Source organism: Aquarana catesbeiana, linkage group LG03 (assembly GCF_042186555.1).
Source record: "Aquarana catesbeiana isolate 2022-GZ linkage group LG03, ASM4218655v1, whole genome shotgun sequence".
Lineage (NCBI taxonomy): Eukaryota > Metazoa > Chordata > Amphibia > Anura > Ranidae > Aquarana > Aquarana catesbeiana.
Window position 1 is genome coordinate 654,909,129 of NC_133326.1, and position 22,173 is coordinate 654,931,301.

Here is a 22,173-nt window from a genome sequence, read left to right on the forward strand (position 1 = left end):
TGCAATGCGGTCCGTGCTCGCTGACATTACAACTGGCTCCCTCCAACGCGTTTCCCCTAAGGAGGCGTCAACTGGGATTGGAGATCAGTTTGCAACGTCAACCATCACATTTAAATACCGGAAAAATGGAACTCAAGATGACATAAAAGAAAATGGAACTCAAGATGACATACAGAGGAACCCCATGGCTCAGAAATAAAACTCCTTCCTCTTATGCCACTGATTGTCAGTGTTCCAAAAACAGGTACTAAACAATTTCCGAAAGAGAAAACAGTTTGGAAAGTGACCTATATTCTATATACCTATCACTTTGTACACTATTAAAGATTGTTAAGCACATGGTGTATTTACAATTCATAAATATGGCCCGTTCACACTTTGGTAATGCATACTTTAGCATATTGCATATTACATGTGTTGGGGTGCTGTGGGGCCATTCATTAATAATGGCACCCCAATTCACCTTCCTGACACACCTGTGCTGCACTGCACTACAATGCACAGTAACATGCAACTTTGAGTTACCAAAAATGCATCAGGAGCGATCTTTGGTCTGTTGTGGGGCATTAGGCAGCCCATTCAAATGAAAGGGCTGCATTAACGCAACGTGCGTTAAACCCACCGCAACTGCCCTGACCGGTGTGAATAAGCCCAGCTATAGGGATCAATGTTAGTGTATGAAACAACTGTCTCTCTCTAATGGAGCTCTTGAAACTGAATGGTTGGCCGAATTCATGTACACAGGCAGCTTGAGGAGTGAGGACACATCTATTTAAGCTAATTCATTCTTATTTCTTAACTCCTAGCCGCAGGGCGAGGTGGAGAATTTCAAAATTGATAGACGATGAGAGGGAGGAGATAATGTAATTGAGAAATTCAAGTGACCTATATCATTCAGGCTGAATGTTCTCAGGGATCACACGCCTTTCAACCTGGGGGGAGGTAAGTGTACGTCTAAGGAGCAATATGTTATATGCATGCCTCTTACCCCCTGAAATTTAAAATGGTCCATTAGGGTAGGGAGCTAATTATAAACCATGTGTTGATTGCCTATCTTGTTCTGTATGGATGGTTAAATTATACATTATGACTGCTTGAAATGCCTAATTTTTCTGATTGCCATATAAAGAGGACTGTTCTTTAGCAGACTGTGAAGGGTGTTCACACTAGGGGCCCATTCACATTTCTGTGGTGTGTTAATACGCGTTGCATTAGAGTGACCCACTGAAATGAATAGGCTGCTTATGCATCATAACGACGGAAAGATCAGATGCAACCTATTTTATGCAATGCAATACACCACAACATACTTCCTTGCACTTGCTGTATGTTGCAGGGCACTGCAACACGGGTACATTGCCTAAGTGCAGTGATAGCAAACCTTGGCATCCCAGATGTTTTGGAACTACATTTACCATTATGCTCAACTACACTGCAGAGTGCATGAGCATCATGGGAAATGTAGTTCCAAAACATCTGAGGCGTTAAGGTTTGCCATCACTGCATTAGTGCATTGTGGTGTCACTCAAAATGCATGTAATTCAACAACCTACAGTGCCTTGAAAAGGTATTCATACCCCTTGAAATTTTCCACATTTTGTCATGTTACAACCAAAAACATAAATGTATTTTATTGGGATTTTATGTGATAGACCAACAAAAAGTGGCACATAATTGTGAAGTGGAAGGAAAATGATAAATGGTTTTTCCAAACTTTTTACAAATAAATATATGAAAAGCGTGGCGTGCATTTGTATTCAGCCCCCTTAGTCAATAATTTGTAGAACCTCCTTTCGATGCAATTACAGCTGCAAGTCTTTTTGGGTATGTCTCTACATCTAGAGAGTGAACTTTTTGCCAATTCTTCTGTGAAAAAAAAGCTCAAGCTCTGTCAGATTGGATGGAGAGCGTCTGTGAACAGCAATTTTCAAGTCTTGCCACAGATTCTCAATTGGATTTAGGTCTGGACTTTGACTGGGCCATTCTAACACATGAATATGCTTTGATCTAAACCATTCCATTGTAGCTCTGGCTGGATGTTTTGGGTCGTTGTCCTGCTGGAAGGTGAACCTTCGTCCCAGTCTCAAGTCTTTTGCAGACTCTAACAGGTTTTCTTCTAAGATTGCCCTGTATTTTGCTCCATCCATCTTCCCATCTACTCTGACCAGTTTTCCTGTCCCTGCTGAAGCAAAGCTTCCCCACAATATAATGCTGCCACCACCATGTTTCACGGAGGGGATGATGTATTCAGGGTGATGTGCAGTGTTAGTTTTCCGCCACACATAGCGTTTTGCTTTTTTAAGGCCAAAAAGTTCAATTTTGGTCTCATCTGACCAGAGCACCTTCTTCCACATATTTGCTGTGTCCCCCACATGGCTTCTCGCAAACTGCAAATGGGACTTCTTATGGCTTTCTTTCAACAATGGCTTTCTTCTTGCCACTCTTCCATAAAGGCCAGATTTGTGGAGTGCACGACTAATAGTTGTCCTGTGGACAGATTCTCCCACCTGAGCTGTGGATCTCTGCAGCTCCTCCAGAGTTACCATGGGCCTCTTGGCTGCTTCTCTGATTAATGCTCTCCTTGCCTGTCAGTTTACTTTCAATGCATTTACTTTCAATGATTTCTATTGAAAATTTTAAATGAGACAGAGAGAAAACACATATTAGTCATTTCGACAACCAGAGCCCTGGTACAAGCTTTCACAAACAGCAAAAAAAGTAAACATTCTTCAAATTGAAAAGCCATATAAAGGAAGACTAAGTAATCTCAGACTGTATCCCACCAAAATAAGATTGGAGAAGAGAACCATATAGAATGTCTACGTCAGCCTTTTTCAACCAGGGTACCCAGGCACCATGGGGTGCCTTGAGGCTTCAGGTGTGCCTTGGAAAAATGCCTAAAAATTGCCCCAAAAATGTATGCAAGCCAGCAGATGGATCAAACCTGCCTTTTAGTTACACAAAGACACCGGTTTTTATTGTGCACCATTACAACCTTCCAGTCACCAGCATCCTAACAACCAGTGATGTCATCTGTGTTGATAAGAAGGGTGTTGATCGCCTGAACGGCATCCTCTCCGTCAACACTGGGGTCACATTAGCTGAGTGATGGAGAGAAACTGATGGAGAGGAGAAACAATGGAATACTAGTTGGTACTAGTGTGCAAAAGTGTATTTGCTTTGTAAGAATAAATCACCTCTAATGTTGGGTGTCCTACGTGTGTCAATGCTGCCGCATTATGTAAAACTATTAGCATAGTTTTTTATATTTTAAAATGGGGTGCCTTGAGACTGTCCATAATTTTAAAGGGTGTCTTGACTAAAAAAAAGGTTAAGAAGCACTCGTCTACGTGACCATCTGAGAAGGCAATTAGTCATGACAAGTCATCACATCATTGGAGATGCTACATAAATATACCAAAAACTCTAACTATGGCAAAACTAAAAGAGATATCCTTTGCTACCAAGGGCCATGGAATAGATCATTGCAAACCCGGCCTGTCAGTTTAGATGGACGGCCATGTCTTCATAGGTTTGCAGTAGTGAGATATTCTTTCCATTTTCGGATGATGGATTGAACAGTGCTCTGTGAGATGTTAAAGCTTGGGATATTTTTTTTTAAATCTAACCCTGCTTTAACCACTTCAATACCAGGCACTTAGATACCTTCCCGCCCAGGCCAATTTTCAGCTGTCAGTGCTGTTGCAATTTGAATGACAATTGCGCGGTCATGCTACACTGTACTCAAACAATTTTTTTATCAATTTGTTCCCACAAATAGAGCTTTCTTTTGGTGGTATTTGATCACCTCTGCAGTTTTTATTTTTTGTGCAACAAATCAAAAAAGACCGAAAATTTTGAAAAAAAACAAGTTTTTCTTTGTTTCTGTTAAAATTTTTTGTAAATAAGTATGTTTCTTCTTCAATGATGGGCACTGATATGGCTGCACTGACGGGCACTGATACGGCGGCACTGATGGGCACCGATGAGGTGGCACCAATGAGGTGGCACAAATGAGGTGGCACTGAAGGGCACTGATAGGTGGCACTGATAGGTGGCACTGGTATGCGGCACCGATGGGCACTCATAGGTGGCACCGATGGGCACTCATAGGTGGCACTGATAGGCACTCGTAGGTGGCATTGATGGGCACTCGTAGGTGGCATTGATGGGTACTTATGGGTGGCACGGATGGGCACTGATAGGTGGGCACTGATGGGCACCGACAGGTGGCACCGATGGACACTGATGGGTGGCACTGATGACACTGATTGGTGGCACTGATGCCCCTAAGGGTGGCATTGCTGGGCATCACTGCAATATAATGGTGCCAATCAGTGCCCATTAGTGGGCACTGATTGGCACAGATTGGGCACTGACTGGGCACATTGGGCACATGTGGATGGCCATGGGGTACATACCTGGCCATCCACATATTGCCCCCTTCCCTGGTGGTCCTAGTGGAGATCCCTGGTGGTCCAGTGTGGTCATCTGAGGGGGGCTGCACTGATAAACAATCAGCACAGACCCCCCCTGTCAGGAGAGCCACCGATCGGCTCTCCTCTACTCGCGTCTGTCAGACGCGAGTGAGGAAAAGCCGATCAACGGCTCTTCCTACTGACATCTTGATCAGCCGTGATTGGACACGGCTGATAACGTGGTACAGAGCCTCCGCTGGAGGCTCTTTGCCAAGGTCGGTGGAGTGGTGTGTCAGACTGGCACACCACTCCACCGATCGCCACGATCGCCACGATGCGCGCTCCCGTTGTAACATGACAAAATGGGGAAAATTTCAAGGGGTATAAAAAGTTTTTGAAAGCACTGTATAAAACAGTGAATTTGATTTTTACCAAAAATTCTCTGGTGGTGAATTGATCACTACCCCTTAAAATACATACAGCTACTGAAGAAGACGAGGACCACGGGCTTCATATGATTGGTCTGAAGGTAACTGAAAAAACAAAGTATGGATTAAAAAAAATAAATACACAAGGGGCCCCCAGGGGATTAGGCTTTTCAGTACCTATCTACATAAGAAAGCAGCTGGCCATAATGGGATGATCTGTACCCACCCCAGCATCAGTTGGAGTCAGTGATACTATTATAGTTGGCCTCAGACACTAACCAGTATGGTGACTTTAACGTATAGCCGAACTAAACCCACAGATATAACAGTTTCCCAAAACAGTTACATGGCATGCTTCTGCTGTAATCAGTTGAGCTGCTTGTGGTTGTTTTGGGCTGTTCTTTGTCTCACTGGTTGCAGGTTTGACTGCTCCGCCCTGCCTTCTCGAGGGTTCTGGAAAGTAGTGGGCTGGGAGAGTCAAATTAGAAGCCTGAATGCGGTTCCAGACAATTCTGGCATCAAAGTGCCCATATAGGCAGGTTACCCTCTGTGAATTAGTTAGTTAGCTTTGGGCTGCCCAAGTCAAGGAGAAGGGGTTAATGTTTTTACTGCCTTCTCTGGGCTAAGTTTGCAGGCTTTCTGGGTTCCGGCCTCCATCCTGTGTACTATAAAAGGGAGCTAGATCTGCAGACAAGAGGGAGAAGAGGGAGAGGGAGAAAAAGAGGGCCACTGGGATTTGTTGTTCGCTTTAGGGAACGCTGTCTCTACCCGTGCTGGTATGCTGGGGAAGCCACAGACACTGTTGGATAGTAGAAGGACTTTTGCCTGGCATTCTGTTTTCTTAAAGTTCCATCAGTAAAGTTGTTTCAATGGCTTTGAGCTTTGTCTGAAGTTATTCAAGGGGTGCATGTTGGGTTTTGGCGTACCTAAAGAACCTGGGTCTGTAAAGCACTATGGGGTATGGGTAACATCACTGCAAGAGGTTAACTCGGCAAGGCAAGGAAGAGGTGGTAGTTGTCATAGGTAACCGAAGGAAAGAATACCTACAGCAATCATTAGTTAGGCGTGGTACCTGGTTAGCTAACAGGTCATCCAGTAGCAAGGGGGTCGATTTTCTGGCTCCCTCCCTAGCAGTTCGTCTCCCCTGGTCACTGGGAGCAGATTAGCATCACGGAGATCTAAGGCCTGGTCACGAGGTACAGGAAAGAAGGAGTTAATAAGTACACATGAGCTATGTGCTTGGCAGGACCCAATTCTGTTACAGGGAGAGAAGTAACAAAGGGTGCTGGACTGGTGGAGTGGGTGCAGGCTCAGCACGTCCCTCCTAATGTAAAACATCCAAGTACAATGTGTAGCAACAGGAGACAAACCACCTGTCAGAGGAACTTTGCACTTCTACTCTACACACAGTGAGGCTCATCTCGAAGTCTGGGAACTGCCTTAATGTTTGATTTTCCACATGACCGCAGTCCCTGCCTGGTCCCGGGCATAGATGAGCGAAGTATACCTCCGTGTGCATGGCGCAGTAGACCATGCCCACAAATTGGTGTAGTCAGCAGGATACACCCACCACATACACCTGAAGACCACCACTAAAAAGACCATAGCTGTAGTTAGTTTTCTAGAACTTGTCCAGGCTTGCCCAGCAAGAGTCCAAGTGAACTAAGCATGTCTGCTTCTTGCCTCCTGCACAAGGTATCCCCACTGGATTGGCGGAGAAGTTGATAAGGGGTATATCAAGCAACTGATCCCAGAACGACGCTCAGGTCCTCCATGTGTGTGCTGCGAGTCACTATGCATCTTCCCTGGAAGACGGTGCCCGCCATCACCGATACCAAGGCTCGACACATGCCTGCTGTAGGGTTCGCCCATTGCCACACAGGCACCCGAGATGAATTGCGGGTCATATGCCCTAACTGCCAAAGGCACCTGGCTCTACTCCACCTGCAGCTTGCCGCCACCACTGTAAAGCCCACCTGTTGTAAAGGATGCTAGAGGTCAAGACACCTGGAGACCTCAGCTCTGACAGCCTTCCTGTGACTCCCGATGAGACCAGAACCATTACTTCGCAGGAACCCCCAGCTAAAATCCTTCATCTGACCTTGTGAAACTCTCCTGGCTGTTACTATTTACCTCCACTATCCCAGGAGTGAGCTCTTTCTCTCCCCTGATGCAGTAGCTGTCACAGTGTTTGACAACTCTCCTGTGATTTAGGATGTGAATAGTACCAGCTGGGTGTATCAATCTTAGCAACTCCCTAACAACAAGGCAGGATGGGATAATGCCATCTCTGGAATTTTTTCAGTCAGGCTTCAGAAGGTATGTAAATGGCCTACACCTATAGCAAGGGCATTATTCAACAGTAGAGCTGCACCGTTTGTTTTTATCTACCGACACCACCTAAATGCATAGGCAGATTTTTTGTAAAGGTGAACCAGACCTTTAAGTCAGCCAATAACTCTATCTTTTATGGGCTCATTCAGGCCTCATTTTAACTTGCTTTGCTGTCCATGTTCAGATCATGCTTCAGACAGCAATAGACAGGCAGTGATAGAGTGTTGTATTGCCTCCTCTCTGCGTGATTTAACTACCAATTTACCAGATAACTGCGCATTTTGTGTGCGGTTATGGGGTGGTTGCCCAGTGGCCCCATTCACTTGAGCGTGACTGGCGGTATACTTCCTGCCGTGGCTGTGGCATGTGTAAACCCCAGGGGCGGATCCAGAGTCTAGTCTCGGGAGGGCACTGCCAGAAAATATATTTTTTTGGGGTACATTTATCGGGGAAATGGCTGGTGTTGGCGCTTCAATCATCACGGCACCATCTTTGTTATGGTGTCAGGATGATTGAAGCGCATCATTACTATAATTACATTGTTATAAAAAATTAAATAGTTTAACTCACCATAATGCAGAATCAGTGGGAGCCCCGAGTGTGTCACTTGCCACGTCACCTGTCACTAGATGCAGATTGTCACTTGCCACTTCGCCTGTCACCAGATGCAGATTGTCACTTGCCACGTCGCCTGCCACGTTGCAGATTGTCATTTGCCATGTCACTTGCCACGTCGCCTGCCACTGTGCGGATTGTCACTTGCCATGTCACTTGCCACGTCGCCTGCCACGTTGAGGATTGTCACTTGCCACGTCGCCTGTCACCAGATGCACATTGTCACTTGCCACGTCGCCTGCCACGTTGCGGATTGTCACTTGCCACGTCGTCTGTCACCAGATGCAGATTGTCACTTGCCACGTTGCGGATTGTCACTTGCCATGTCACTTGCCACATGTTGTGGATTGTCACTTGCCACGTCGCCTGTCACTTGCCACCTGCTAAGGTGGTCTCTTGTGTCCCAGAGACAGGCAGCAGAGAGATGATGTAATCTCTCTTCTGCCGCAGCTGCCTGCATGGAGGGGGGAAGTTGAACTGCAGGGATGCAGGGCGGGCGCCGGGCGGTGAGAGATGATGTCATCTCTCTGCTCCCCGCCCGCCGGCTCCCTGATTGGCCAGCAGGCAGCAGCCCACCCACAAACACATTGAGCGGCGGCTCTCTCTCGCCTATGTAGCCGCCCGGCGGCTCCCTCACTTACTCCCTCAGTCACGGAGCCGCCCAGCGGCTCCCTCAGTCACGGAGCCGCCCAGCAGCTCCCTCAGTCACCGAGCCACCCAGCGGCTCTCTCAGTCACGGAGCCGCCCAGCAGCTCCCTCAGTCACGGAGCCGCCCAGCGGCTCCCTCAGTCACCGAGCCGCGCAGGGGCTCCCTCAGTCACCGAGCCGCCCAGCGGCTCCCTCAGTCACCGAGCCGCCCAGCGGCTCTCTCAGTCACGAAGCCGCCCGGCTCCTCTTTCACTCAGACACGGAGCCGCCCGGCGGCTCTCTCACACACCCTGCTCTCACAGTCACCTGCATTTCTCATAGGGGGCAATTGCCCCGTTGCCCCCCCCCCTGGATCCGCCCCTGGTACACCCCCTGACTGCCACCTCAACAAAAAAAGGAGGAGCGGTTGAAGAGTGTTAAAAATGTGGCTCAACTGCGGGATTTTTACCGGACTTCAGTTTCAGTTCTAGTTCTAGTTTAAATGAGACCTTAAGCTCCATTCACACCTATGCAGGTTACTTTTGAGTGTTTCTGCAGGGCTTTATGCAAGTTTTTTTTTAACTGTGATTTTACTACGATTTGCATTTTTTAATGCTTTTTTGGGGGGAAGGGAATTTGTTGTAGGGCAGATTAAAAAACGCAAATCATAGTAAAAACGCACAGTGTACAGTGAAATCAGAGGAAGCCATTTCAGTCCAGGGGGAGGAGCCGGTGCAACTGTGCAAGACTGAAGGTTAATCCATTTGTATACTGTGGAAGTCGCTATCCATTGGTGCGCAGTTCCTGTCTCATCGGTCGCCCATTGGTGCGCTCTTGCCCCTTTGGTCATCTATTGGTGCGCAGCACTTATTTCCTGGAAGTGAGCTATGGAAGTTACTCCTGACTGATGCCAGCTGGTCACCTGGGAATCCCTAACAGTGTTCCTGCTGTTTCTAATAAGCCTGTTCTGACCCCCCTAAGAAGGGCGGTCGCAGGCTTTCAGGTAAGCCTCCATTGTTTATTGTAAGGTGACGGGCAGCACAAGCGGAGAACATAGACCCTGGTTCCTGTATTGAAGTTTTTCCATTGGGATACCTTCACTTATGAACTTTGTTTGCCACATCATGCGTTTTATTCATGCACATAATTTCTCTATCACATAAATTTATGTATGGATTCTTTTTTATCTGTTTTTTACCTGATTTTTTTCACTTGGTTTTTCTCACTGGATATTTTTGATTATGATACACATTTCACTTTAATTAAATTTATATTATGCTCACTTGGTAAAACCATTTGTTTTACTATCCCGCGCTGCACTTTTTAAAATATATTTATCTTTCTGTGCCCCATATCAGGGTTATAGTGCTTAGCAGCAGGATATCCTTCATTGTTTCAATTTTCAGTAATTTATATGTTTTTTTATTTATCACACACCTAGCGCAATTTCTTTCCTTATATTTAGTAAAAACGCACCGCATGCTTTCCTGCAGCTTCTCCGTTGAAGTCTATTGAACCAAAAACACAAAAAAAAGCACAGTTTTGCGTTTAAAAAAAGTCCCTGACCCTTTACAAAAATGCAGAGGCACAAAAATGCTTTGATGTGAACGTGTTCCATAGGGAACTAGGGATGCACCAAATGGGTTTTTTGGTCCCGATACCGAAAATAAATCTTCCTTGATCCCGAAAAGCGAAACCGACACCGAAACAACACCGATACCGAAAGTGACTTTTTTTAAAACAATTTTTATACAGGAGATGGTCAGAGACTGGGGACATGGTACAGGAGATGGTCAGAGACTGCAGACATGGTACAGGAGATGGTCAGAGACTGGGAACATGGTATAGGAGATGGTCAGAGACTGCAGACATGGTACAGGAGATGGTCAGAGACTGCAGACATGGTACAGGAGATGGTCAGAGACTGCAGACATGGTACAGGAGATGGTCAGAGACTGCAGACATAGTACAGGAGATGGTCAGAGACTGCAGACATGGTACAGGAGATGGTCAGAGACTGGGAACATGGTACAGGAGATGGTCAGAGACTGCAGACATGGTACAGGAGATGGTCAGAGACTGCAGACATGGTACAGGAGATGGTCAGAGACTGCAGACATGGTACAGGAGATGGTCAGAGACTGCAGACATGGTACAGGAGATGGTCAGAGACTGCAGACATGGTACAGGAGATGGTCAGAGACTGCAGACATGGTACAGGAGATGGTCAGAGACTGCAGACATGGTACAGGAGATGGTCAGAGACTGCAGACATGGTACAGGAGATGGTCAGAGACTGCAGACATGGTACAGGAGATGGTCAGAGACTGCAGACATGGTACAGGAGATGGTCAGAGACTGTGAACATGGTACAGGAGATGGTCAGAGACTGCAGACATGGTACAGGAGATGGTCAGAGACTGCAGACATGGTACAGGAGATGGTCAGAGACTGCGGACATGGTCAGAGAGTCAGAGACTGCGGACATGATACAAGAGATCAATGCAGCCTCACCAGTGCCCGTCAGATGCTGCGAGCCAATGTCCCTGGTAGTGCAGCCAGTGTCCCCAGTAGTGCAGCCTGTGTCCCCACTGCAGCCAGTGTCCCCATTGCAGCCAATGTCCCCAGTAGTGCAGTCTGTGTCCCCAGTAGTGCAGCCAGTGTCCCCATTGCATCCAATGTCCCCAGTAGTGCAGCCTGTGTACCCATTTCAGCCAATGTCCCCAGTAGTGCAGCCTGTGTCCCCAATATTGCAGCCAGTGTCCCCAATATTGCAGCCAGTGTCCCCAGTAGTGCAGCCAGTGTCCCCAGTAGTGCAGCCAATGTCCCCAGTAGTGCAGCCTGTGTCCCCATTGCAGCCAATGTCCCCAGTAGTGCAGCCTGTGTCCCCATTGCAGCCAGTGTCCCCAGTGCAGCCAATGTCCCCAGTAGTGCAGCCAGTGTCCCCATTGCAGCCTGTGTCCCCAGTAGTGCAGCCTGTGTCCCCATTGCAGCCAGTGAAGGGAGAGGAGAGCCGCCGCCACCTGTTTGATTACAGCGCCGGGAACATCACAGCTTTCATAAGCTGTGATGTTCCCGGCGCTGTAATCAAACAGGCGGCGGCTCTCCTCTCTTATACAATATAGGAAGCCTCCCTGATAGGCAGCACCAGGGGCGGGGTCTGAGCCTCGCCCCACCCAGGCCCCGCCCCATTCGGTATCGGCAAAAATTCTCTTTCGGCTTTTTGCCAAAAGGGCCATTTTCGGCCGATATGTTTCGGTGGCCGAAATTTCGGTGCATCCCTAATAGGAACCCATGTTAACCACTTGCCACCCACCATATAACAAAATGATGTCGGCAAAGTGGTTGCAATATCTTGACCAGACGTCATATGAACTCTTTCAGGATCTCAAGCTGCATCGCGGCGATCGTGGTTGTGGAGTGTCAGTGGGCTCTCCTCTACTTACAGACACGAGTAGAGGAGAGCCCATTGGCTGCTCTCCTGACAGGGGGGGGGTCTGTGCTGATTCTTTATCAGCGCAGCCCCCCCTCGGATGCCCGCCCAGGACTACCAGGATGCCGCCAGGAACACCAGGGATGGCCACCACACTGGACCACTAGGTATGCCACCCTAGACCACCAGGGAAATGCCAATCAGTGCCAAAGAAAAATGCCATCAGTGCCCATCAATGCCGCCTTTCAGTGCCCAGCAGTGCCGTCTATCAGTGCCACCCATAAGTGCAGCCTTTCAGTGCCCATCAGTGTCGCCTATCAGTGCCACTTATGAGTGCCCATCAATGCCGCCTATCAATGCCCATCAGTACCACATATCAGTGCTACCTATCAGTGCCACCTCATCTGTGCCGCCTCATCGCTGCCGACTTGTCGGTGCAGCTTATCAGTGCCCATCACTGAAGGAGAAAACGTACTTATTTACAAAATTTTATAACAAAAACAAAGAAAAACTATTTTTTTTCAAAATTTTCGGTCTTTTTTTATTCGTTTAGCAAAAAATAAAAACCGCAGAGGTGATCAAATACCACCAAAAGAACGCTCTATTTGTGGGAACAAAATTACAAAAATGTTGTTTGGGTACAGTGTAGCATGACTGACCGCGCAATTGTCATTTAAAAAGTGACAGCGCTGAAAGCTGAAACTTGTCCTGGGCAGGAAGGTGCGAAAGTGCCCGGCATTGAAGTGGTTAAAAATAATGTCCTGCGTTTCTGCAAAAAGCATAAAAAAACGCATAGGTGTGAATGGAGGCTGGGTTCCAACCAGTGCAAATTGGATGTGGGTTAGCTGCATCCAATTCGCAATAGCAGGAGATTTTGTTCGGCTCTCTATGGAGTCGGTTCACACATCTCCAGAGCAGCTCCGGTGCGAATTTGCGCAGGCGTCCTGTGGCCTGTTTCAGGTCTGAATTCAGCCAAAAATTTGGACTAAAATCGGACCTGAAACGGTGAATAGGGACGCACCGGACCCCTGCTGGGAGCCGCATGCGGCAATGTGAACCCAACCTCAGAAAACGATTTCCCACGTGTTGGTTTCCCATTGTATGTACTACGGTATCTCAGCTAGTAACGCTTTCTAGACGCATCTTAAACGCGTTGTAAACACCACAGAGTCATTTGTGAGGCATTTGTGGCGTGTTTGCAGTGTGTTTACATAGAGGCGTTTGGGAAGCGGTAACGGCAGCCAAACAACAGATGACGGCTGATTTGTGGTGCGATGTGACGTCATCACCCGCTGCTACGCACACCATTGTGATAGGTTGCTCGGATACCCATATAAAGATCTGCTTTTGGCGCCAATGTAAACTTGTCCTAAATATATGTGATTTCTTTTGGTTTTAATGGCCCTTTTCAACTACAAGAAGGGACACAATGCTAGTAAGGCTAACAATAAAAAGACTGTGCGTGGGGAGCGCGCACGTCTCCTCAGCAGGCGCACTGGGGTTGTGACTAGACACTGGAGCGCGCCTACAGACACATCGCATCAAGAGGCGGCGTGTGGGGGCGTGGCATTTACGTAATCCGGACTGGAGGGGGGAAATCCCCGCCCACACCAGAGTAGCTAGGCGGCTTTTCCAATAGGCAATGTGGAAAGAGAACGGTAGGCGGGGCGCTATCAGTTGAACTGTTTTAGCTTGTCGGGCTACCGTAGTAGAAGGCAGAAAGCCATGTGAGCCGGGTGCCGGTATGGAGGTGAGTTGTGTACATGGGGGACGTATAGAGGTCTATGGAGGGAGAGGAAGCGCCTGCTGTACATAGGAGGTATAGAGCTCTATAGGGAGATGTCAGTGTGGAAGGAGTTGTACATTGGAGGGGGGTAGCTGTATAGGGGGAATGTCAGTAATTTTGGGGGGGAGACATCTGCTTTACATGGAGGGGTATAGAGCCCCTTCTCCTCTATAGGAGGATGGTGGGGGAGGGGGACCGGTAGCTCCTGTAATATGATGATGGTGTTTCTGTAGTACATGAGGGGTTTAGGGCTCTATAGGGGATGTCAGTATGGGGGGAGGGGGGTTGTTCTAGAGCTCTATAGGAGATATCAGGGGGGGTGTAGAGCTCTATAGGGGGTGTCAGTATTGGGGGGGTTGTTCTAGAGCTCTATAGGGGATATCAGGAGGGGGGTGTAGAGCTCTATAGGGGATATCAGTATCGGAGGGGGGGTGTAGAGCTCTATAGGGGATATCAGTATGGGGGAGAGGGGGTGTAGAGCTCTATAGGGGATATCAGTATGTGGGGGGTGTAGAGCTCTATAGGGGATATCAGTATGGGGGGGTTGTTCTAGAGCTCTATAAGGGAAATCAGGAGGGGGGGTAGAGCTCTATAAGGGGTGTCATTATTGGGGGGGTTGTTCTAGAGCTCTATAGGGGATATCAGGAGGGGGGTGTAGAGCTCTATAGGAGATATCAGTATGGGGGAGGGGTGTGTGTAGAGCTCTATAGGGGATATCAGTATGTGGGGGGGTGTAGAGCTCTATAGGGGATATCAGTATGTGGGGGGGGGTATAGAGCTCTATAGGGGATATCAGTATGTGGGGGGTATAGAGCTCTATAGGGGATATCAGTATGTGCGGGGGTTAGAGCTCTATAGGGGATATCAGTATGGGGGGGCGGGTAGAGCTCTATATGGGGATATCAGTATGGGGAGGTAGAGCTCTATAGGGGATATCAGTATGGGGTGTGTGTGGAGCTCTATAGGGGGATATCAGTATGGGGGGTGTGGAGCTCTATAGGGGATATCAGTATGGGGGGTGTAGAGCTCTATAGGGGATATCAGTATGGGGGGTGTAGAGCTCTATAGGGGATATCAGTATGGGGGGTGTAGAGCTCTATAGGGGATATCAGTATGGGGGGTGTAGAGCTCTATAGGGGATATCAGTATGGGGGGTGTAGAGCTCTATAGGGGATATCAGTATGGGGGTGTAGAGCTCTATAGGGGATATCAGTATGGGGGTGTAGAGCTCTATAAGGGGGATATCAGTATGGGGGGGGATATAGAGCTCTATAGGGGGATATCAGTATGGGGGGGATATAGAGCTCTATAGGGGGATATCAGTATGGGGGGGGATATAGAGCTCTATAGGGGGATATCAGTATGGGGGGGGATATAGAGCTCTATAGGGGGATATCAGTATGGGGGGGGGGGGATATAGAGCTCTATAGGGGGATATCAGTATGGGGGGGGGATATAGAGCTCTATAGGGGGATATCAGTATGGGGGGGGGATATAGAGCTCTATAGGGGGATATCAGTATGGGGGGGGGGATATAGAGCTCTATAGGGGGATATCAGTATTGGGGGATATAGAGCTCCTATAGGGGGATATCAGTATGGGGGGGTATAGAGCTCTATAGGGGGATATCAGTATGGGGGGGTATAGAGCTCTATAGGGGGATGTCAGTATGGGGGGGTTGTTATAGAGCTCTATAGGGGGATGTCAGTATGGGGGGGTTGTTATAGAGCTCTATAGGGGGAGTTATAGAGCTCTATAGGGGGATGTCAGTATGGGGGGGGGTTGTTATAGAGCTCTGTAGGGGGATGTCAGTATGGGGGGGGGTTGTTATAGAGCTCTATAGGGGGATGTCAGTATATGGGGTGTCAGTATGGGGGGGGGGGAGATAGAGCTCTATAGGGGATATCGGTATGGGATTATTATTAAACAAGATTAGAGATAGACAAGATAGAGATCTATAGGGGGATGTCAGTATGGGTTTTTTTTTTTATAGAGCTCTATAGGGGGATGTCAGTATGGGGGGTTGTTATAGAGCTCTATAGGGGGATGTCAGTAGGGGGGGTGTTATAGAGCTCTATAGGGGGATGTCAGTAATCAGTATATGGGGTGTCAGTATGGGGGGGTATAGAGCTCTATAGGGGATATCGGTATGGGATTATTATTAAACAAGATTTATATAGCGCCAACAGTTTGTGCAGCGCTTTACAACATGAGGGCAGACAGTACACTTACAATACAAATCAATACAGGAGGAATCAGAGGGCCCTGCTCATTGGGATTTCAGGGATTGTCTAAAAGCTAATAGATTTGGAGATAAGCGGACAGATTGGGGTAGGACATTCCATAGGATTGGAGAGGCTTTGGAAAAGTCCTGGAGGCGAGCATGGGAGGAGGTGACGAGGGAGCTAGAGAGCAGAAGGTTTTAAAAGGAATGAAGAGAACGAGTTGGTATTTAGAGACTAGGCTAGTGATGTAGCTGGGGCTAAATTGTTGATGGCTTTGTATGTAGTTGTTAGTATTTTGAATTTAATTCTTTGGCCGAGCAGAAGCCAGTGTAGGGATTGGCAGAGAGGGGTAGCAGACACAGAGCGATTGGTAAGGTGGATGAGTCTGGCAGCAGCATTCATGATGGATTGAAGAGGTGATAGACTATGTAGAGGTAAGCCAATGAGAAGGGAGTTGCAGTAGTCAAGGTGAGAGATGACCAGCGAGTGAATAAGCTTTGTTGTGTCATTGGTTAGAAAGGGGCGTATTTTGGAGATGTTGCGGAGGTTGAGGCAGAAGGATTTTTAAGTATGGGTCTGATAAGGGCATGTTTTAGAGAGTTTAGGGAGAGATTGAAGATGTGGGTTAGAGAGTGTAGCATAGTCAGAGGGTTTAGCAACCTCGTCTATAGTGGTGGGGTTAAGAGGGAAGTAATGATTGTACCTGTGGGCATGAAGTGTAAAGCATGGAGGGTATCGGAACAGTAGAGATCTCCTCGCGAATTGTATCAAATCTGTTTGAAGTGATTGACGATCTCCAGGGCAGTGAGTGAGTGAGTTGGTGGGTGGAGGACGAAGTAGAGAGTTGAAGGTATAGAAGAGTTGACGGGGACGGGATAAGGTGCTAATGAGAGTGATAAAATAGATCTGCTTGGCAGTGAGGAGGCTGGAATTGTATTTTTGGAGGGCAGATTTATATTGGCAGAAATCTCTCTGAGACTTCGTCTTACGCCGCAGGCGCTCATGAGCACGACTGTTTTTTCAGACTTCTAGTATCATCTGTTTGCCAAGGTTGAAGGGGTCGGGGCCTGATTCTGTGTAGTGAGGTGGGCCAGTGAGTCCAGTGAGGAGTTGTAGACAGAAGTGGCTAGGTTGGTGCAGGATAGGGGTGAGATTTTGTCGTAGAGCAGTGGTTCTCAACTCCTGTCCTCGGGACCCACTAACAGGCCAGGTTTGCAGGATAACTGAAATGCATCACAGATGATATCATTTCTGCTCAGTGATTGCAGTATTCTAGTCTGCATCTCCCCAAGGTAATACTTAAATTCTGGCCTGTTAGTGGGTCCTGAGGACCGGAGTTGAGAACCTCTGTCGTAGAGGTTGTTGATGGAGAAGGGTTGAGATGACGTAGGTTTCTGAGGGTAACTTTTAGGCAGTTGGAGTGAGAGGAGGTGGAGGAGAGGGAGAGAGTGAAAATAATGTGGTGATCAGAGAGAGGGAATGGATAGTTAGAGAGGTTGCATGGAGTGCAAAGGTGAGAGAAGACAAGATCAAGGGTATTGCCTTCAGAGTAGGAGCGTGTATCCACTGCTTCAGGTCAAAGGAGGATGTTAGGCTGAGAAGTTTGGAAGTGGCAGGAGTGTTATGCCGCGTACACACGGTCGGACTTTTCGTCTACAAAAGTCCAACGGACGCTGACGGACTAAAGCTGGCTGGTAATCCGATCGTGTGTGGGCTTCTCCGGACTTTCAACGGACTTTTTTAGCCTAAAATCCGACGGACTTTAGATTTGAAGCATGCTTCAAATCTTTACGTCGTAAGTACGACGGACCCCGAAGTCCGCTCGTCTGTATGCTAGTCCGACGGACAAAAACCCATGCTAGGGCAGCTATTGGCTACCGGCTATGAACTTCCTTATTTTAGTCCGGTGTACGTCATCACGTACGAATCCGTCGGACTTTTGTGTGGTCGTGTGTAGGCAAGTCCGTTCGTTAGAAAGTCTGCTGCAAGTCCGCTGAAAGTCCGCCGGAAGTCTGTCGGACAGGCTGTCGGACTTTTGTAGACGAAAAGTCCGACCGTGTGTACGCGGCATTAGTATTAATAGGGATGTTGAAGTCCCCGAGAATGATTGTGGGGATTTCAAAAGAAAGTAGGGTAGCCAGGCAGAGCAGTCATCAAGAAAGGTTGATACTGGTCCAGGGGGGCTGTAGATCACAGCTTTCCTTAGAGAAACTGGAGTGAAAAGACGAATGCAGTGTGTTCTGACACCTCCTCCCTTACGTCCACTGGATCTGGGAGAGTGAGTCCAGAGAAGACCACCATGGGATAGGGCAGCAGAAGATGCAGTGTCGGATTCGTGGAGCCAGGTTTCGGCAATGGCGAGTAGGTTAAATGAGTTGGCGATAAAGAGGTCATGGAGAGAGGTGAGTTTATTGCAGACAGAGCAGGAGTTCCAAAGGGCACAAGAGAAAGGGAGTCTGGTCTTGGGAAGAATAGAAATTGGAACTAAATTGTGTTGATTGTGGCTGCTACCAGAGGGTGATGGGTGCATGGGGTACAGTTAAATGATGGAGGTTTGGGGATATATCTCCAGAGGTTAGGAGAAGCAGGAGGGTGAGGGAGGTAATATGGAAGTGGGATTTATATGAAGGGACATGGCCCAGGGTCTTGGAGATTTTTAGTGTGTGTAGATTTAGAATTAGCAGGAGTTGGTGGGTGCAGTAATAAGTAGAGGATAGAAGAGTACATGTTACAAGAAGAAAGAGCTGAAGGAGTAAACAAGGTCACCTGATGTCTGTATGGTGTATTTCAAAGTATTTTCTTGTGTTCATTTGCTTTGTGCATTTCCTGAAGTGCAGAGTCAGAAGTGCTCCCACTTATAGAAAGAGCCCCAGTTGCAAATGGGCCCCCTGCAAATGCTTCCCCCAAAAGAAGCTTCTATTTAAACTGATGTGGGTGAATTTTAATTAGCAATGAAGAGGTAATAAAGGTTGGCTGGTTAACAGGGCAAGATTCTTACTGCAGAAACAGACTAGCAAGGGGGCACCAAAGTTAACGGGTCATAATTCTGGGTAAGACAAGGGAGATAATAAAGCATTGTAATGTGGACAGGTCTACAGACGGTTAAGCAAAACAAAACAACATACCAGCAATTATTAAAGACACATAAGCAAAGCAGTGTTTCCGTTTTTGGGTGGAGATGGTTCAGTTAGCACATACCAGCAATTATAATAGAGCTCTATAGGGGGGGTATAGAGCTCTATAGGGGGATGTCAGTATTTGGGGGGGTAAAGAGCTCTATAGGGGATATCAGTATGAGGGAGGGTGTAGAGCTCTATAGGGGGTGTCAGTATGGGGGGGGGAGATAGAGCTCTATAGGGGATATCGGTAGGAGGGGGGTATAGAGTTCTATAGGGGATACTGGTATGGGGGTGTAGAGCTCTATAGGGGGATGTCAGTATGGAGGGTACAGAGCACTATAAGAGGGTGCCAGTACAGTATTGGGGGGGGGGGGGGAGCAGACCTATAGGGGATGCCTGTATTGGCCCCCTGCTGTGATGCAGCTCATTCCAGATTCTATATGGGTCCCATTTCCTCTCTTCATCTTGTTCCTATGATCCTGTAGAATCCGATGTGATGTACACATAGACACAGAGGAAATGTATATTATTGTCATAAAGATATGAAGAATCAAAATCCACAAAATGATAGAAAACACAGTTGGCTCTCTTTTGAAGTAGAGATTATTTCTCTTCATTCTCCTTTAGATCTAGCAGATTCTATGCAGCACAGGACCTGTCTGATTGCATACCATTGGAATAATTGTTTTACTTAGACCCTGACAATACATAGCTGGTAAATCTAGAGCGACCGTATAGTAAATTTCCATGTTTTCAGAAGTGACTTATGTTTACAGGTTTTCCTATTCCGCGTTTGTGGTGTTATGTTAAAGTGGAACTGCGGCCTCTCCCCACTCCTGTGTCAAATGCTAATTTATAATTCTGCTGACCCTTTTCTTCTTTACCATTGTAGCCACAGAACATTACTATGGCAGAAGGACTGCCCAGTGATGCGAAGGGGGCGGTACTGATGCCCAGCGATTCCCTACCCGAAGGCACGGCCCAGGTCAGAGGTTATGACTTCAATCGCGGAATCAACTATGAGGCTCTGCTTCAGAGTTACATGACCACTGGATTCCAGGCCCTGCACTATGGCCAGGCTGTACGGGAGGTCAACAACATGGTGAGGGGATAAAGGAGGTGGGTGGGTGGGCATTGTTTGGATGATGGGCAGAAATATCTGTAGGTTCTGCCTGTGAAGCTTTCAATATATTCCCTTTGCACACTTTCCTGGACAAGACCTGGAATAAGGGTGTGCTCATAGCAACTGGCAGTAGGTTGATCAGTATCATCATAGATAAAAACATCTTTTCAGCACACTATGAATCCATTACCAATAGTACAAACATTTGTTTAACCACTTTAGCTCTGGAAGATTTTGCCCCCTTTAGGACCAGGTCGTTTTTTGCTATTCAGCACTGCGCTACTTTAACTTATAATTGCATGGTCATGCAACGCTGTACCCAAATTAAATGTATATCATTTTTATTTCACACAAATGGAGCTTTCTTTTGGTGGTATTTGATCACCCCTGGGCTTCTTATTTCTTATTTATATAAACTAAAAAAGACTGAAATTTTGAAAGAAAAAAAATATTTTTTACTTTCTGCTAAAAAAACATTAAATGAAATAAAAGAACAAAAACAAATTTTCTTCATAAATTTAGACCAAAATGTATTCTGCTACATGTCTTTGGTAAATAAAAAAAAAAAAAAAAAAAAATCCCAATAAGTGTATATTGCTTTGCGTTAAAGTTATAGCATCTACAAATGATGGTGTATGTATGACTAGTAATGGCGGTGACCAGTGACTTGTAGTGGGACTGTGATAGTGCGGCGAGCAATCAGACACTAACTGGCATTTTGTGGGAACTAACTGCCCCTGACATCTCCAGTGACACTAATACAGTGCTAATAACATACTTTCACTGTACTAATGACCCTGGCTGGGAAGGGGTTAACATGTAGGAACAATTGAGGGGTTCATTGTGTGCCTAACAATGTGAAATATATGACGCTTTTTTGATTGATTTGTTTTGTCAGATTTTGTACCGGAAGTGACATTCCGGCATGGCCATCTTGGTACACCAAGCACTTGGCTGCAGCAAGGATACAGTGAGAAGGTGGCAAGCGGACATCTTTTTACACCCACCGGAGTTTTGCATTGCACACTTATTTTCAACAGTAAACTGATCTTGTTTAGTGAAATACAGTATTTTTAAATCCGTCTCACTGTTTTGATGTTGAATTTTAAAAGCAGCGGTGTTCTGTCAGATTAGCAAACAATGCGATTGTTCCCTCTGTACAGAGCCCTGTTTTGATTGTCAACACAGGGTTCTGGGCTGTGATTCAACACAGCCAATTGGCAGGTTCCAAGCATGAATTATTGGCCGGGACCTGCTGACAAACTCCCACTGTGTGAAATCACAGGGCTGCAGGCGGGCAGGGCTGCCCACCTGAATCCCAGAAACAGGCAGCCTGTAGGAGCCACCCCATCGCAGTATTTTGTACTGCAATCAATTAAAGCAGTGTTCCTCAATAGTGGTGCCCCATGGGTTCCCCTGGGGTGTCCCAAGCATAGGACCCAATTTGCCCTGGATCAGCATCATGATGTACTATGGTGTTGGGAGGGTTGGCCACCGGCACCATAACAACCAGTGATGCTCTAGGGCAGTAGTTCTCAACCTGGTAGAATGATGATTTGCCAGGGGTCACCGAATCCTGGGCTGTTCCTGAGGCCCGCCCTGCTCTCCCAGCCTTTTTGCAGTTGCCCAGCAGGGCTGTTCCTGGAGCCCGTGGCCACCCACTCAGCCTCTTCGAAGCCACCTATTCAGTTCATGGCTGGGGGGGCAGAGACTAGAGGTCAGTTAACTGGTGAGTAATGTGAAGTGGGAGGGGCTGGAGGAGACCCTATCTCCCGATTTCGGCATAGGTGTTACTGCTATGAGACACCACAAAGTCTGAGACACAGTGGGTAACACTACCTGTGATTATAGTTGCCGTTAAAAATCCCCACTACAGTTCTCAGATGAGCAGATGACCTTTATCAAGAGCACCTAAGTTGGCTGATCAGAACTCCCCCCAGCATTGCCACTCATCCCACTCCCTGCCAGCACTGCCACTCATCCCATTCCCCCCACCAAGGAGTAAGAGAAGGATTAAAAATAGAGAATACATGGGAGGGGGCGGAACGGAGAGAAAGAATAAGAG

General features: G+C 47.3%; 1 protein-coding gene across 3 annotated transcripts in view; it reads left to right on the plus strand.

The window, feature by feature from the left end:
- The first annotated feature begins 836 nt into the window (after positions 1 to 836).
- Positions 837 to 22,173, plus strand: part of DHPS (deoxyhypusine synthase) — a 36,258-nt gene continuing 14,921 nt past the window's right edge. The window contains exons 1-2 of one of the 3 annotated variants that reach the window (XM_073622724.1): positions 837 to 942; positions 19,878 to 20,087. In XM_073622724.1, the coding sequence (XP_073478825.1) occupies positions 904 to 942; positions 19,878 to 20,087 (249 nt within the window). In that variant the 5' untranslated portion in view covers positions 837 to 903. Of the gene's footprint in view, positions 943 to 13,453; positions 13,606 to 19,877; positions 20,088 to 22,173 lie in introns of those variants that run through there. The other 2 variants (XM_073622725.1, XM_073622726.1) reach the window with 2 other exon arrangements.